The sequence below is a fragment of the Bombus huntii genome, chromosome 17, assembly GCF_024542735.1.
Source record: "Bombus huntii isolate Logan2020A chromosome 17, iyBomHunt1.1, whole genome shotgun sequence".
Classification (NCBI taxonomy): Eukaryota; Metazoa; Arthropoda; class Insecta; order Hymenoptera; family Apidae; genus Bombus; species Bombus huntii.
Window position 1 is genome coordinate 3510425 of NC_066254.1, and position 13512 is coordinate 3523936.

Below are 13512 nucleotides of genomic sequence, written 5' to 3' on the forward strand. Positions count from 1 at the left end.
TTGCCGCGCGTTACATGCTTCGCGTGTATTTGTGCAGCTTTTAATTTCGCAAAAATCCACAAATATCCACAGCCTGGTAATAATGTTAAACGAAAGAATATTTCATTTTGGATATTCCACGTCATGTGATAAATTCCAAATATCCTCTGTTTTCATTTTTCCAAAGCTCTTCGATTCCACGAAGCTGACCACGCTGACGTCTACAAAGGCTCGAACGCGTTTATCGTTGAGAGAAACAGAGAAGCGTCATCCGGCGGCAAGATATCGTTAAAAATAAAAATAGAATACAACACTCGAATGCTGATTTTACGAGGAAAACTTTCGACTTTCCTTGCGCCTGGCCGCTGACTTTCCGCACAACCGAACGATAGCGGGACACGTGTATAGCAGCGGCACGTCTTGCGCTGCGGACGGCGGAAAAAGTTGGCGGAGAAACGTCAAACGTAGTCGCTAGGAAATTGATTAACGCGATTTACTTGTCGAGCAAGATTTCCCGAAAGCTAACGTGACACGTGAAAGCTGACGTTTGCCTGAAACGGTATACGCAATAACGGATCACGGTCGACTCTTATCTGGTACAGCGTGGAAGGTGAAGGGTGGAAAAGTTTATTGAAAATACGGCCACGTTGGACATTCGATGAAATTGAAATTGATTGCTGTCGATTCTCGTGCCGGTTGATTTTCCAGAATTACGAGTAGCGTGGCAATTTTAAACAGTCGGTGAGAAGAAAATATCGATATCGAAAGAAGAAAATATACAGCGAGGTCCGCGAGGGAAGGAAGATTGGCTTTGAAATAAAGATAATATTGTTTCGTATAAAAAATAGACGTAGAATAATAACGAAATGTGGGAATTAAAAAATGAGAAACGTAGCTGCTGTTATTTTGTCCCTTTTATTATAACTGCGCTCTTTTCGACCATGCGCAACGGTACGTACGAGCAGGAAAATTTGATGCCAACGAATTTCCATACGTAATATGCGATAACAGTGTACATTTTACACGTTCATTTAGCAATAATAATTTTAATAATAAAGGCGGAAAATCCTATAATTTGCAATTTACAACTTAGCCATTCGCTGATGTCTTTAGCTGGCAGACGAACGCGTATGAGGATGCAGAAAATGGAATATGTGAGGAACCGAAGAATAAGCGAAGGATTTATCAGAAATTTGATCGACCAGTAAATTACTTTTTAATTTAATGTTATCGTAATTAAATGTACGTTAAAACCAGTGAAACTAGGCCACTTGTCGTTTAAACGATAATTGACTGCAATTTTCTATTGTCACAGAAATTTCATACGTCGAAACGCTGAGAAATGCGATCTGAAACAGCCTAATGTCGGAAGTTAATATCACAAAAACGATGTACGAGCCGAGGAATCGCTGTGAGCGCGAAATTTGAAACTCAAAAACGTTTTGCGCATAAAGAAAATCGCGAGGAATTATCCTTATCCGTGTAAATCACTGGCGGGAATAAAAATAGCGCGCCAGCAAACGTAGCGACGAAAGTAACGCAATTTTTAACCACGTGATCTGCGAATTTCCGCCAACTTTGGAAAAACGTAAAATAAGCAGATAGTCTCGCAGGCGACATTTTTCCAGCGGTCTGGAAATTGAATCGCGTGTCAAGACGGTTGTATACAAAGCGGCTTTCTTCGGTTAGAGGGCGGCCGAAGCAGCGGCGAGACCAGCTTTTGTAAACGAGCTTAATACGAGCAAAGCTCGGGAAAAATTCTCGCAGACTTGTTTTTTCCCCCGTGTTCTTCCGTCGAGGCAACGTCGGCGAACCGCGGTCGCATAAAAACCGCGTAAAAAAACTCGAGAATCGCCGCTTTCTAACGGCATCGTAAAATACGGCTCGCGGAGGACCTCGACGACTTTTGCATCGCAATTTTCCAGCGGTTCGTTCCAGCGCGCGAATCGTCCCGCCATTGCTATTGATCGGTGAACTTTAATAAAATTATTCGAACGCCAACGTATCCCTGCAAAATCGCGCTTTAATAACCGCCATTATCGTTCCAGCCTCTCGTCCGCTTATGCTCCTTCGCGCGGTTGTTTAGATAAAACGAACAGTCGAACGAGTTCATCGAGAACTCCTTCCCCTTTATGGATATCAGCGTTATAACACGAGTTACGGTGTCGTAGCTTTTTCATTTCTTTAGTTTTTACGCGCTCCTGGCGCATTTTGTTTATAAGACTTGGCAGAGATATTGCGAAAGCGACGATACTTTTCGCGATTTTCTACGATAGGGAGACGGTAAGATCTGTTGGAACAGCAGGTTCGATGAGATTAACGCTAGAACTACCACACCAGTCAAATTGATTGGTTTTACAATTTTATTTTCAAATTCCTACTTCGTGTTGCAACGTAATGACTTTTGCAACGATAACTGGAAGAATAATATAATGAATTTTATTTTGCTTTTTATGTAATCAAACTGAAAATAATTTGTATCAAGGCTACTTATACTAATAGCAGTGAAAATGACTGGTACTTGTCAAAGTGTACAGGAGTCCTGCACTCTGTTTATCGGACCCCAATTAACTAGTTTCCTCGTTTTCTACAACTTGCCACTCGTTTTTCAAATTTTTACCGCGTATCATTCGATATGACGATATCAGTTATCACGAAAATCTCGGATCGATCGCTAAATCGCTAGATACTAACGCTAGAAATGCCACAACAGTCAAATCGACTGCTTTTACAATTTTATTTTCAAATTCCTACTTCGTGTTGCAATGTAATGACTTTTGCAACGATAACTGGAAGAATAATATAATAAATTTTATTTTGCTTTTTATGTATTCAAACTGAAAATAATTTGTACCAAGGCTACTTATACCAATAGCAGTGAAAATGACTGGTACTTGTCAAAGTGTACAGGAGTCCTGCACTCTGTTTATCGGACCCCAAGTTTTGGCCAAAGCTGCAAGTTTTATTGGTAGAAAATTGTATTTTATATCTTTGATTTACATTCATACGTAGAATAAAATTCCAGCGATTTATTTTCTCCTATTTAGCTTAGAATTGGCCACGTTCGAGTCTACTTGATAAATCCTCGAACTTGATTTTCTCGAAAACTAAGCCTCGGACGAAATAATTGTATTCTGTATGTTCTTCTTATCTTTTCGCGACAATTGCTCTATATTATTCACTCTAATCTCGTGAATCTGCCACGTGATTAGTATTCCAAGTTACGTACATCCAATGAAACAACTTGGCGTGAAAATGGTCGGACAAATAATCATTGACCAGTTGCTTGTAATCGGATTTTCGAATGATACGAAAGATAATGAAGAAAGAGAGAAAAAAAGGAAAGAGGGCGTCGCTGTTCTTACGGTTGAAAACTACGCGTTAAAACGAAATGGACGAGATTGCAGGGAAAATTTTGTTCTCTTTCGAACGAAAGTCGGCTGCTAGCGAGAAATCGAGATTTTATACAAATTGCAGAGTATTTAAAATGGCACGACCGCCGTGTAAAATCATTCTGAACGGCCTCTGTCCCGTGTAATTTTGCCGATTTAACGACGCCCCTGCACTCCGCCGGCCATTTTCATTTCGACGATACATTCCGCGACAAACAGAAATAAAAAATGGTAACAATTTGCAGCAATTTGGTAGAACGACAAAGAGCCGCGGCAATTCCATTTCCCGTTCGACCATTTCATCCAATTTCTCGCTAACCACCGCGCCGGATGAGTTTCCATCGTCGATGATTAGCGAGAAGATCTCGATCGCTTGGAGACAAGCGACCAAAGGACTCTCAACGCCAAGTTTCTACGATTTCTGACATTACACTTGCGTATTATACTTTGGATAATCGACAGTGCAACTATAGAAAAAAGAAAAATGGAACAAGTGGACGAAAATGAAAGAAAGTAAGCGACGTAAATTTCTAAATAGGTTTACGAAACTTTTCTTATCTTGTCACGGAGAAAGTTGAAATCTTAGGAATTGCTCGAACATCGACCTCATTACACTAGCGTGCAATTACGAAAGGAACGGGCTCGTTGATTGCGCTTATCTCGCACTGAACTTCCACTTGGAAGATCGGTCGTCTGTACGGCTATAATATTGCCAAGTTTCGAGACAAGGGTTGCTTCCGTGCCGCGCGCTGATTGTGGCACGTGTAAGTTTTAATTGTGAGGCAGCTTGAAAGCTGTGCGACCCTGGAACAGTCGACTTGCGTGGTGTTGCTCGGCTGCCAACGAATTTCGATTGGCCTCTAAAATAAACTTCGATATTCTCTCGCTGACGTTCGCGTGCTCCCGCCAGCTTTTCCAGCGGCGGCTTTCATAACAACTTTCCTGTGTAACTTTTCCACGATAATACGAAGCGGAATTGTCATTCATTTGGTTGGTCGTCGCGAACGAATACAGCGTTGTAAGGGCGCGCCCGATTCGAGTAACAACTTGTCGTTGAATGAGAATATTTTACAAAATAGGTTTCCCAACCATAGAAAATTCCACGGTCCTTCCGTACAATTTTTCAAACTGCGCGATCAATAAATAAATTGACAAGATTATCAATCTGTATGCAGATTTCCCTTTCGGTTTTTAATTAAACTCGAATTTATACGATTTAGACAGATAGTTTTGTCGATGCTTTGCCCGATTGTAATTTTATTCGATTAATTCGTCGAAGATTTTCCCATTCGTTACGCGTAATATAATTTTACCTTTAATACGTAAATGGTATAATTTAAATTTATCAGAGCGAAGATAAAATGATCTGCATCTGTAAATAGATCTTTCCAGTTTCGTGCTATTCGATTAGTTAAATACTCGATCGTTTCGTTAAGTCGTAGATAATTCTATTTGTTTATTAAGTGGCATGCGTAGATCGCAGCTTAATCGACGACTCAGTCTAACTAGTGTAGTATCGTGGAAATTAAGATATACATTTTTCCCGATTACTTACAATTTATTAATAGTGAATTAAATATACAAATATAAATTGGACAGAAAACGATGTTTGTTTAACTGAAACTAAATGCCATACTCGTATCTATATCAAATAACTTTACAGTTATTTGGCAACTCTCGTCACAACGAATCTAACACTCTCTCTCTCTCTCTCTCTCTCTCTCTCTCTCTCTCTCTCTAGCAACTCTGACAACTCGATCAATTCTCTCAACTCTACTCTCCGACGTCTCTATCAACTCTGACTCTCGCAACACACTCACTTTTCAACTCGCATACTCTGACCTCTCTGTCGTCCCTCCTTGAAACACGAAACCGTCCTCCTGCTCTAACGTTGTTTGTTGTTTTTCTCATATCTCTGTAAAAACTAGGTGACTTTAGTCACATAGGCGCTCTTAAATGTAAACGAACCACAGAAGGACGACGTACACGGTTTTTTCTAATTTCGACCGATGTCTAATTCAAATTGCTTTACGATATTACACTAGGTTCGTGTGATTCGTAACATTCGATGAATTTTCAAGAGCTTGAAAAATGTCCGCAAGGTAGCCAGTTCTTGAAACGAACATCTACAGCTGCGGATTTTGCAAATTCAGTGGAACAACGAAACAACGTTGTTCGGCGTGTGCACAGGGTCCTTGCCGTTTCGCGGTAACTGTTTTCCACGCGCAGAGGAATTAAACAACGGGGTTAATCGCGTCGAAGGTTAGCGGCGAGTGTGGTGAGTAATATCGGCTTAGAGCCAGAGGAAAATCCTGGCTCGTGGCGAAACCAGCGTAAAACTTTTTAATTAAGCCAATCAATCCGGTCTGTGTTTCGTACGGTAATTCTCAGAATCCAACGCGAACAGGAAACGAAATTCTGTGTGGTACACTCGCAGGATATTCTTAAGGCGAGCGTAGAATCGGCAAGGTCCAAGCAAGAGTTTCGAATTTTAAGCAATTTCGCGTATTCTTCGTACCGATTTGCTTCTTCTCGGGGTTCTATTGTAATAATTTGCTCCGCCGATGATGAATTAACTCGCAACTATCGTGCAGTAAATGGGAAAATCGCGAGGAAAACGTGGCGAGACCAATTTCTTCGATTTTTTCGTTCTCAGTGACTCGCTAGGTTCGCAGATACGTTTCTCGAAAATAGGCGACGAATTTATCAAATTTTGTAGACTATGGAACGCAGAGTCGTCGAAGAACGCGAGCCTAACGTCGAAACCGAATAAAAGGGGAATTTTTGTAAAAGAAAAATTCATTGTTGAATTTCAAAATCTTCTCTCGTTTATCTACTAAATTCGTATGGGTTAGGTTTCTATTTTATGAAATGATTATCGTTTTCTATAAACAGAAAGACAGTAACCTCATGACGTAGTGACAAAGCGACTAGAACGAAACGCTAGAAATTCCGAATCTTTTGGAACGAGCTATTAACTAAATTAGTTACGTTCGTTTTGATAAATGGATTCAATCTGACGGACAATTTATATTATTTTTTGTTCGTCTTTTCCTAAAGATTTAATATGTCACTGATGAATCACATGTATTTGCGTCTATTGTCTCTTTCGTGTTCGCTGACAGGCGCGGTAATTAATTTTTATAATTCAATGTCAGCGAAATAATTATTTTTCTGGGCCGATAGATTGATCAACGCAGGAAATCGAGGTACGTGTCTTCAATTTATATCAATTTACAGGTGAAACTGAACGAAAAATTCCCTCGTTTAATGTTTCTACCTCGCTAACCCCCTCCCAGGGGTGTGCTGTGTTTAGTGTTTTCTACGCGATAAAACACGTTCTTTAATTTCACGTTGTTCCATTCTGTTTCAACGCTTCGATATCTTCATCGACGTCGAGATCCAAATTCTAAATATTCCATTGCGTTATCGTTTAATTCGTCGCAAATCCACGAGACGCCATAGCCAAATGAAATTTAATCCTTTCAAACTTCCAGCTCGAAAACTGCCTACAGAATGCAAAATCTTCCACATAGAATCGATACTCAACCACTATCCTTCATCGCAATCAAGATAATTTTCCAAACTACCACATCAAGTGCAAAATGTGGCACGTAGAGTGGTTGCTCCGCCTTGTATCCCAATCGACGCAAATTTTCCAAAACTCCATAGAAAATCCAAAAGCTTCCAGACAAGATCGTCGCAACGGCGCTACTTCTCCTCCGAACTGTCGTAACTCTGGCAAAGCCTCGCGTGAAAAGGGCACTTCACGACCACGTACCGAGTCCCCCAAAATGCCCCATACGAGATTACTGTCTTGTGGCTGCTTTTCATGCCAATTTGCAGAAGGAGAAAAAAGTCTGGATCGTCCAATCAAAGAAAGAAGAAAAAGGCACAAGGTCTCGGAAAATCCGTTGCGTAAGATCGTTGGAGCTGTCGTTTCTCTCGACTATCGTCATGCTGAGCAAAGAAGAAGCCCGGGGCAACCGAGGGAAACTGTGACGGCCCCCATAAAGTTTAGCATTTAGACAAGAGGCTCTTCTCGCGGAGCGCAACGTCGAGTAGTCCATTACGAGCTGAAGGGAAGGCGTCGATAGTCGTTATCCGCCGGTTATCCCATTCCTTTTTCTTTTTCGCAGTCTCTTTCCGTTAAAAGCGAACAGCGTGAGAGCGAGATCTCCTCGACGCACTCCTGCCACACCGTAGCAGCACCTTCTAACGCCATCCACGGTGGTTTCTTCTTACGGGGTAGCTACGAGGTTCGTTGCTCGTAATTAGGCTGCTCTGGAGGATGCTCTTCCGTGGGCCAGCGGCCGAGCAGCGATCTCCTCATAATTCCCGGGTTCTTATCTTCTCTTGGCCGTTCCTTCGCGAGCAAACAAATCCACCGCAGATGGAGAGAGGCGGCGTGATAAAATTAAGGGGAAGAGAACAGTTCGTTAAGGGGCTGGCGGGAACGTTCAGCTTTCTCGAAAGGCGGCTGCCAAGCTCGAGTGCTGCATTACGGTGTTTACCGTTGCTCGGTGCCTCGTCGGATATTGTACGGCGATTCTGACGGCCCTCCACCGAGAACTTCTCGGCCACTTGCTTCCTGTCTGCTTCTCGCGCGCCAGCTCCAGCAGATCGTCGACGCGTGTCGGATTTCTCGTGTCCGATGAGCTCGCGGTACGCGTCGTTGCGATCGACGATCCAGTTGTTGTTGATTCGCGGTTTTGTTACTTCTGTTTATTTGCTACTTTAATTTTGCCTAGTTTAACGTTGCATCGCTGGATACTTTACTATCCACTACTAGTTAAATTCCATTAATCCAAATTAAAAAATCCATTACTAGTTAAATTAATTAGCAAGTAATTTAATTTAATGATAGCAATGTAGAGTAATAAATAAATTATTAGCGAACCGTAGTAGTGGCAATTTTTAACGTTGCAATTTGCTTTGTTGGAATCGAGACGCAAAGTTTACCGAAATAATCGATACATTTTTTGAAAAGCCCGCCATTGGCGGAATGTTTGCCTTCTGAATTTCATTTCTATCACTTTTCGTTACAATATTTTTACAACTGTTTGCAGCTCTACGATTATATAACATTCTTTTTTTTATTTCTACTCATAGAACAAACTGGTGAAATTTGATCGTTGGAAACGCGCGCGCTTTGTATTATTTCGCGCTGGAAACCGCGACAGATCGAAGTATATTTCGCGATAACGTTCAACTTTTCCAAATTTGTTGTATTATGTTTTCACACTTGTCCTGGACGATGTTATCCAAGTCACTCGCGTGTCTGAACATTTTTCAGTCCATGAAATTTATCTTTGTTTTAATTATTCCAAAAAATGCAATAAAAAGTGGGTCACCGGTGAAAATTTAATAAAAGCTGGCACTTGCCTTCTCGTTTTCTTTTTCTATCCCTTTTTCGACATTCACCGACTCAACGAAATATTTATATTCAGCCTTTGTAATAATATACCGGTGTGATTGATGGACTTTGCAGGACTATGATAAAGGAAACAACTGGAATTGCGCGAAATCGTAGAACTCGTGCAGCAAGTAAATTGTTAGCTGTTTGAGCAGCAACTTCTGTTGTACGAGGCAATGAGTTTTGGCGCAGTCGTAAGAGTTGATTTATGGAACGATGTATAGCGTTGCGGTCTGACGAACTTACATGCAGATTCTGGGTCACCGTGTATTGGGAAGAAGCATTCATATTTCTTGTGGCAAGCATCTCAAAAAATATGAACGTTGTATGCGAAGCAGTAGTAGATCGTTTCGTGACAAACGACCATAACCAGCCGTAGTAACGAAAGAGTCGAAATCGCGTCCTATTGCTATCGATATTTCGCCTAACATCGCGGAAAACTGCCGGACATACGACTGATAATTGTACCATCAGCATGTTTTATGACCTCTGATAAAGTTCTAGCTATGATGCGTGTGAAATAGCCGAGCACTTTTCCAATAAAACTCCAGTCTGCAGCCTGAAGCATTCGCGAAATTAATGCAATTCACGTAATCGTAAATAAGGCACGTTTACATGTACAATATTTCGTACACACGCATCTATGCTACTAACCAGTTGACTGTTCCTGACGAGTATACTCGTCACGAAGAAGTGGCAAAGAAGGAATAAAACAGTCATTTCATTGCGATTTAATTTTGTGTTACAACAGCCACACATACTCTGTGTTTGCGTAATTAACACATTACAGTGTACATTGTAGATCAGCGTTCTGGCAATAGTGTTGCATCTGATGACCATAAATCTCGTCCCGTGTGGTTCATTTTCGTAATACATTTTTCTCAACTGACTCTCGAATATTTGTTGAGCGTTGCAGATTACCAGGAACGTGAAACGTTTATGCTTATCTAATTTTCTATGGAATAAATAAACTGTCTTTTCTTTTCTATCTTCTGGCGTTTAGTGTGTTTCAGGCATTCGTTAACGTGCAGTTCGCGGAATAGTATCTGGTCGAAGTTGATGTGAAAATTGCTAGTTTCTTTGTTCCTCGACTGAGGATAGTTAATGAGCAAGGAGAAAGATATTAACCGCAACACGAAATAGCAACCGCTCGTTTTTCTTTTCAATCTATTTATCCGCGTCGTGAGGGTAAGATTGACCCTCCTTAATGGCAAATTATATTCTCGTTAGACTGGGTTTACGGTTGTCGTCGGCGGTTTTGCCTTAATAATTCATTATACGCTACATAGATGTTGCAGATTAAATTACGTATAAAGTAAGCAACATCTATCACGTTCTATCATTTAACATCCTAATTCGATAAAACGTTGCAGACTAAAATCTGCAACGTGCAGCGTTCTTGGATTATTGTGTGCAGCATGTTTTTACATTAGTGTGCGTAGTATGCGTAGTATGTGACAGCTAAGATATTATTCAAAGTACCGCAAATAAATTATCTTTACGCCATGGATTGTAATATAAGTGGGAGAACGATGGTAGCAACGATTTCCTTAGCCGATATTCTTTTCTTTTCGTTTCTCCTTCTGAGGGTTCATTTCTGACAGTTCAATTAGAAATATACACGCGAATTCCTTGAATATAAATTGAACGAAGAAATAATTGTTACGAGAGAGAGGATTGTTACAGCTTCTAATTTATTGTCTATAATCAGTTCGCGTGCAAATAAAATTATCTGTAATGGACTATAGTAATACGGATAAAATTACAGAGCTTCTATTTTATAATTTTCATCTCCGACGACGAAAAAATAAGCACAGAAGGAGCACAAAAAATTCCTAATCGAGTAGACGACTGTCCCATGAATATTTTAATATCTTAAATATTCAAATATTATGACCGAAATTTTTTTTAGAGTTTCAGGAAGAGTAAAGGAACACGTATATATTTATTCCAAGAAACAAACATAAAGAGAATTCTGATAATACGAGATTGCACGGTAACGTAGCGAGCTTTGAAACTGTTGCTCTGTAAAACACAGGAAATACGTTCTTTCTCTGTACTCTTTCACTAATATTGTTAATCCTCCACGTGAAAGTTTACGTCCGCGACTAGCCAATCGTCGCGGTATTAACAAAAATATTCTCTTTACAAATTACACTCCCAAATCTTGTACGATTAATCGTACAAAAAATAGAAAAAGGAAACAAATCTTATCCCCAACAACAAAAAAAAATACGTAAAAGAAGCAGGAAAAAATTGCCAACTGAAAAGAGCATAGACAACGCGAGTACACGGCAATTGTCCCGTGGAGAGCAAACGTTACGAGGTCGACGAAATTTCAGTCGAAATTTCACTCGTGTCCAGGCGAATTCTTTTGAATCGAAAGCCGACATCGACCAATGAGATTTAATCTGTCGCGCGAAACCGCGTTCGCGACAGGCCGAGTTGGCTGTGCTTTAATCCAAAATAGGGACCTATCGAGTGAATGAGAGAGAGAGAGAGAGAGGTTTTTAAGCCAGCGACGCCGCCGTAACTTTCGAGAAAGCCCTGACGAACTTTGGCCCCATTGCTTGTTGCAGCTGTCCGCCATCGTCGATGGGATTTACGCGGAACACGGCCACACTGCGGGCTCGTTCACACATTTGGCGAGCGATCGACTGTTGGTGGGCGGTGGCGCCGACGCGAGATCCCTGCAGGGCGCCAAGGGGATCAACAACTTCGTCGGATGCCTGAGGAAGGTAAGCGAGATCCGTTCGTTCGTGGGTTCCGCGTGATCCACTTTAACCTGCCGCGATTTATTTAGCAAACGTAACTGTCCGACCGTGAGTCGCGGAACAAGGTACGCTACTATCGAAAAGTACAGCGGCAGTTTCTTGCGGAAGGGAAATAAGTCTAATTCAACGTTATTCGACTCGTAGGCTTCGGGTTCAGCAAGCCTCTCTATAAGAGTTTCAGGTTAATTAGCGATTTTATGTAGTTAACGATTTCTGCGACGATCAAAGAGTACTTGGAAGAGCAGCTAAATTGAAGAATTCAAATTGAGTCCACTAAAACTATTATTATCGCGTGGCTCTTAACACGATTACACACGTAGAATCGAATGTATGTGAAGAATTAATATGCAGAGAAATATAATAAAAATTCTCCATTTGGTGGACTGGAACTTGAAGAGGTTTTCGGAAACGACGATTAAGATAATCGTTGTTTGACTTTATATAATCGAAATGAATCGCGTCTCAAGAAAGCGCGAAAGCTCCGACTACGGACGATGCAAGAAGCAGCGCTTACCGAAACACGGCTGTTGGTTGGAAATTCTCGTTCGTGTGAATTCAGAAAAGGGGTGAAATATTAAAACGCGCGTGCGTTTGTCAAGGAAATTTATACGATAGCTAGCTCGTCCCTGTCTTTTCCTTTCTCCAGTGGAGAAGTGAAGTAAAGAATGGGCTCGATACACGACGGTACAAAGAAAGTCACGCGAGTGGATTCTTTTTCTTTTTTCTTTTTCCGAACGATGCCGAAAGTTTCATTTAACGCGGCAGCCACTGGATTTTCGACTGGTGTCCCATCTCTCCGGGGAAATATCCTGGTTCTGTCGTTTCCCCGTTGGATAGCATTATTTGCTTAATGACGCACGGATGATGCAAAGAGATGATCGATACTTGGCCACGAATAGCCGGAGCATTCGAATTTAATTTTATGTTCCTAAGAAATTGCCGGCTATAAATGTTCATAAAAATGATGTTATCGGCGAGAGCTGAAAGGCAACCAACATTCGTCCGTATCTCCAGGACGAAATGAGATACAGCTGCGCGTGAACGCTCGCAACTCTGTAGAGCTACAGTGAACGTGAGAAGCATTCGTAGGATAATTAATTTCAACGAACGTATCGTACAACGTCGTTGATTTAGAAGATTCTTACAGATACAAAATATGTATCCTTGCAAGTCTGCAGTATAATTTTCATAAAAAAAGAGGAGTGGAATATCTACATCCTTTGTGAGAGTATTAACAAATATCTAAGAAATGGCAGAAATATATACTTAATTAGTATTGTTTAAAATTAGAAGCACATGAAGCTGATAAGGCTTATCTAATATACAGGGGAGAAAATTAATAAGTTTAATTATTTGTATACTTACAGATACAAAATATGTATCCTTGCAAGTCTGCAGTATAATTTTCATAAAAAAAGAAGAGTGGAATATCTATATCCTTTGTGAGAATATTAACAAATATCTAAGAAATGGCAGAAATATATACTTAATTAGTATTGTTTAAAATTAGAAGCACATGAAGCTGATAAGGCTTATCTAATATACAGGGGAGAAAATTACTAAATTTAATTATTTGTATACTTACAAATACAAAATATGTATCCTTGCAAGTCTGCAGTATAATTTTCATAAAAAAAGAGGAGTGGAATATCTACATCCTTTGTGAGAATATTAACAAATATCTAAGAAATGGCAGAAATATATACTTAATTAATATTGTTTAAAATTAGAAGCACATGAAGCTGATAAAGGTTATCTAATACACAGGAGAAAATTACTAAGTTTAATTATTTGTATACTTTAGTTTTATTTGTATACTACCTTTCGATTTTATTATGGCTCGTATGCAGTTGCATTGAATTTACCAAATTCTGAAACTACTTGAATTACTCTCCCATTTTTCCTAAGCTCTCTTTAAATCGTTTCTTGATTTGATTTTTTTCGTTTTCGT

General features: G+C 40.3%; 1 protein-coding gene across 11 annotated transcripts in view; it reads left to right on the forward strand.

The window, feature by feature from the left end:
- The window catches only part of LOC126874906 (neurexin-1), a 598322-nt gene that overhangs the window by 339874 nt on the left and 244936 nt on the right, over positions 1-13512 (forward strand). For all 11 annotated transcript variants that reach the window (XM_050637402.1, XM_050637400.1, XM_050637401.1 and 8 more), the window contains one exon: positions 11367-11525. In XM_050637402.1, the coding sequence (XP_050493359.1) occupies positions 11367-11525 (159 nt within the window). The remainder of the gene's footprint in view (positions 1-11366; positions 11526-13512) is intronic.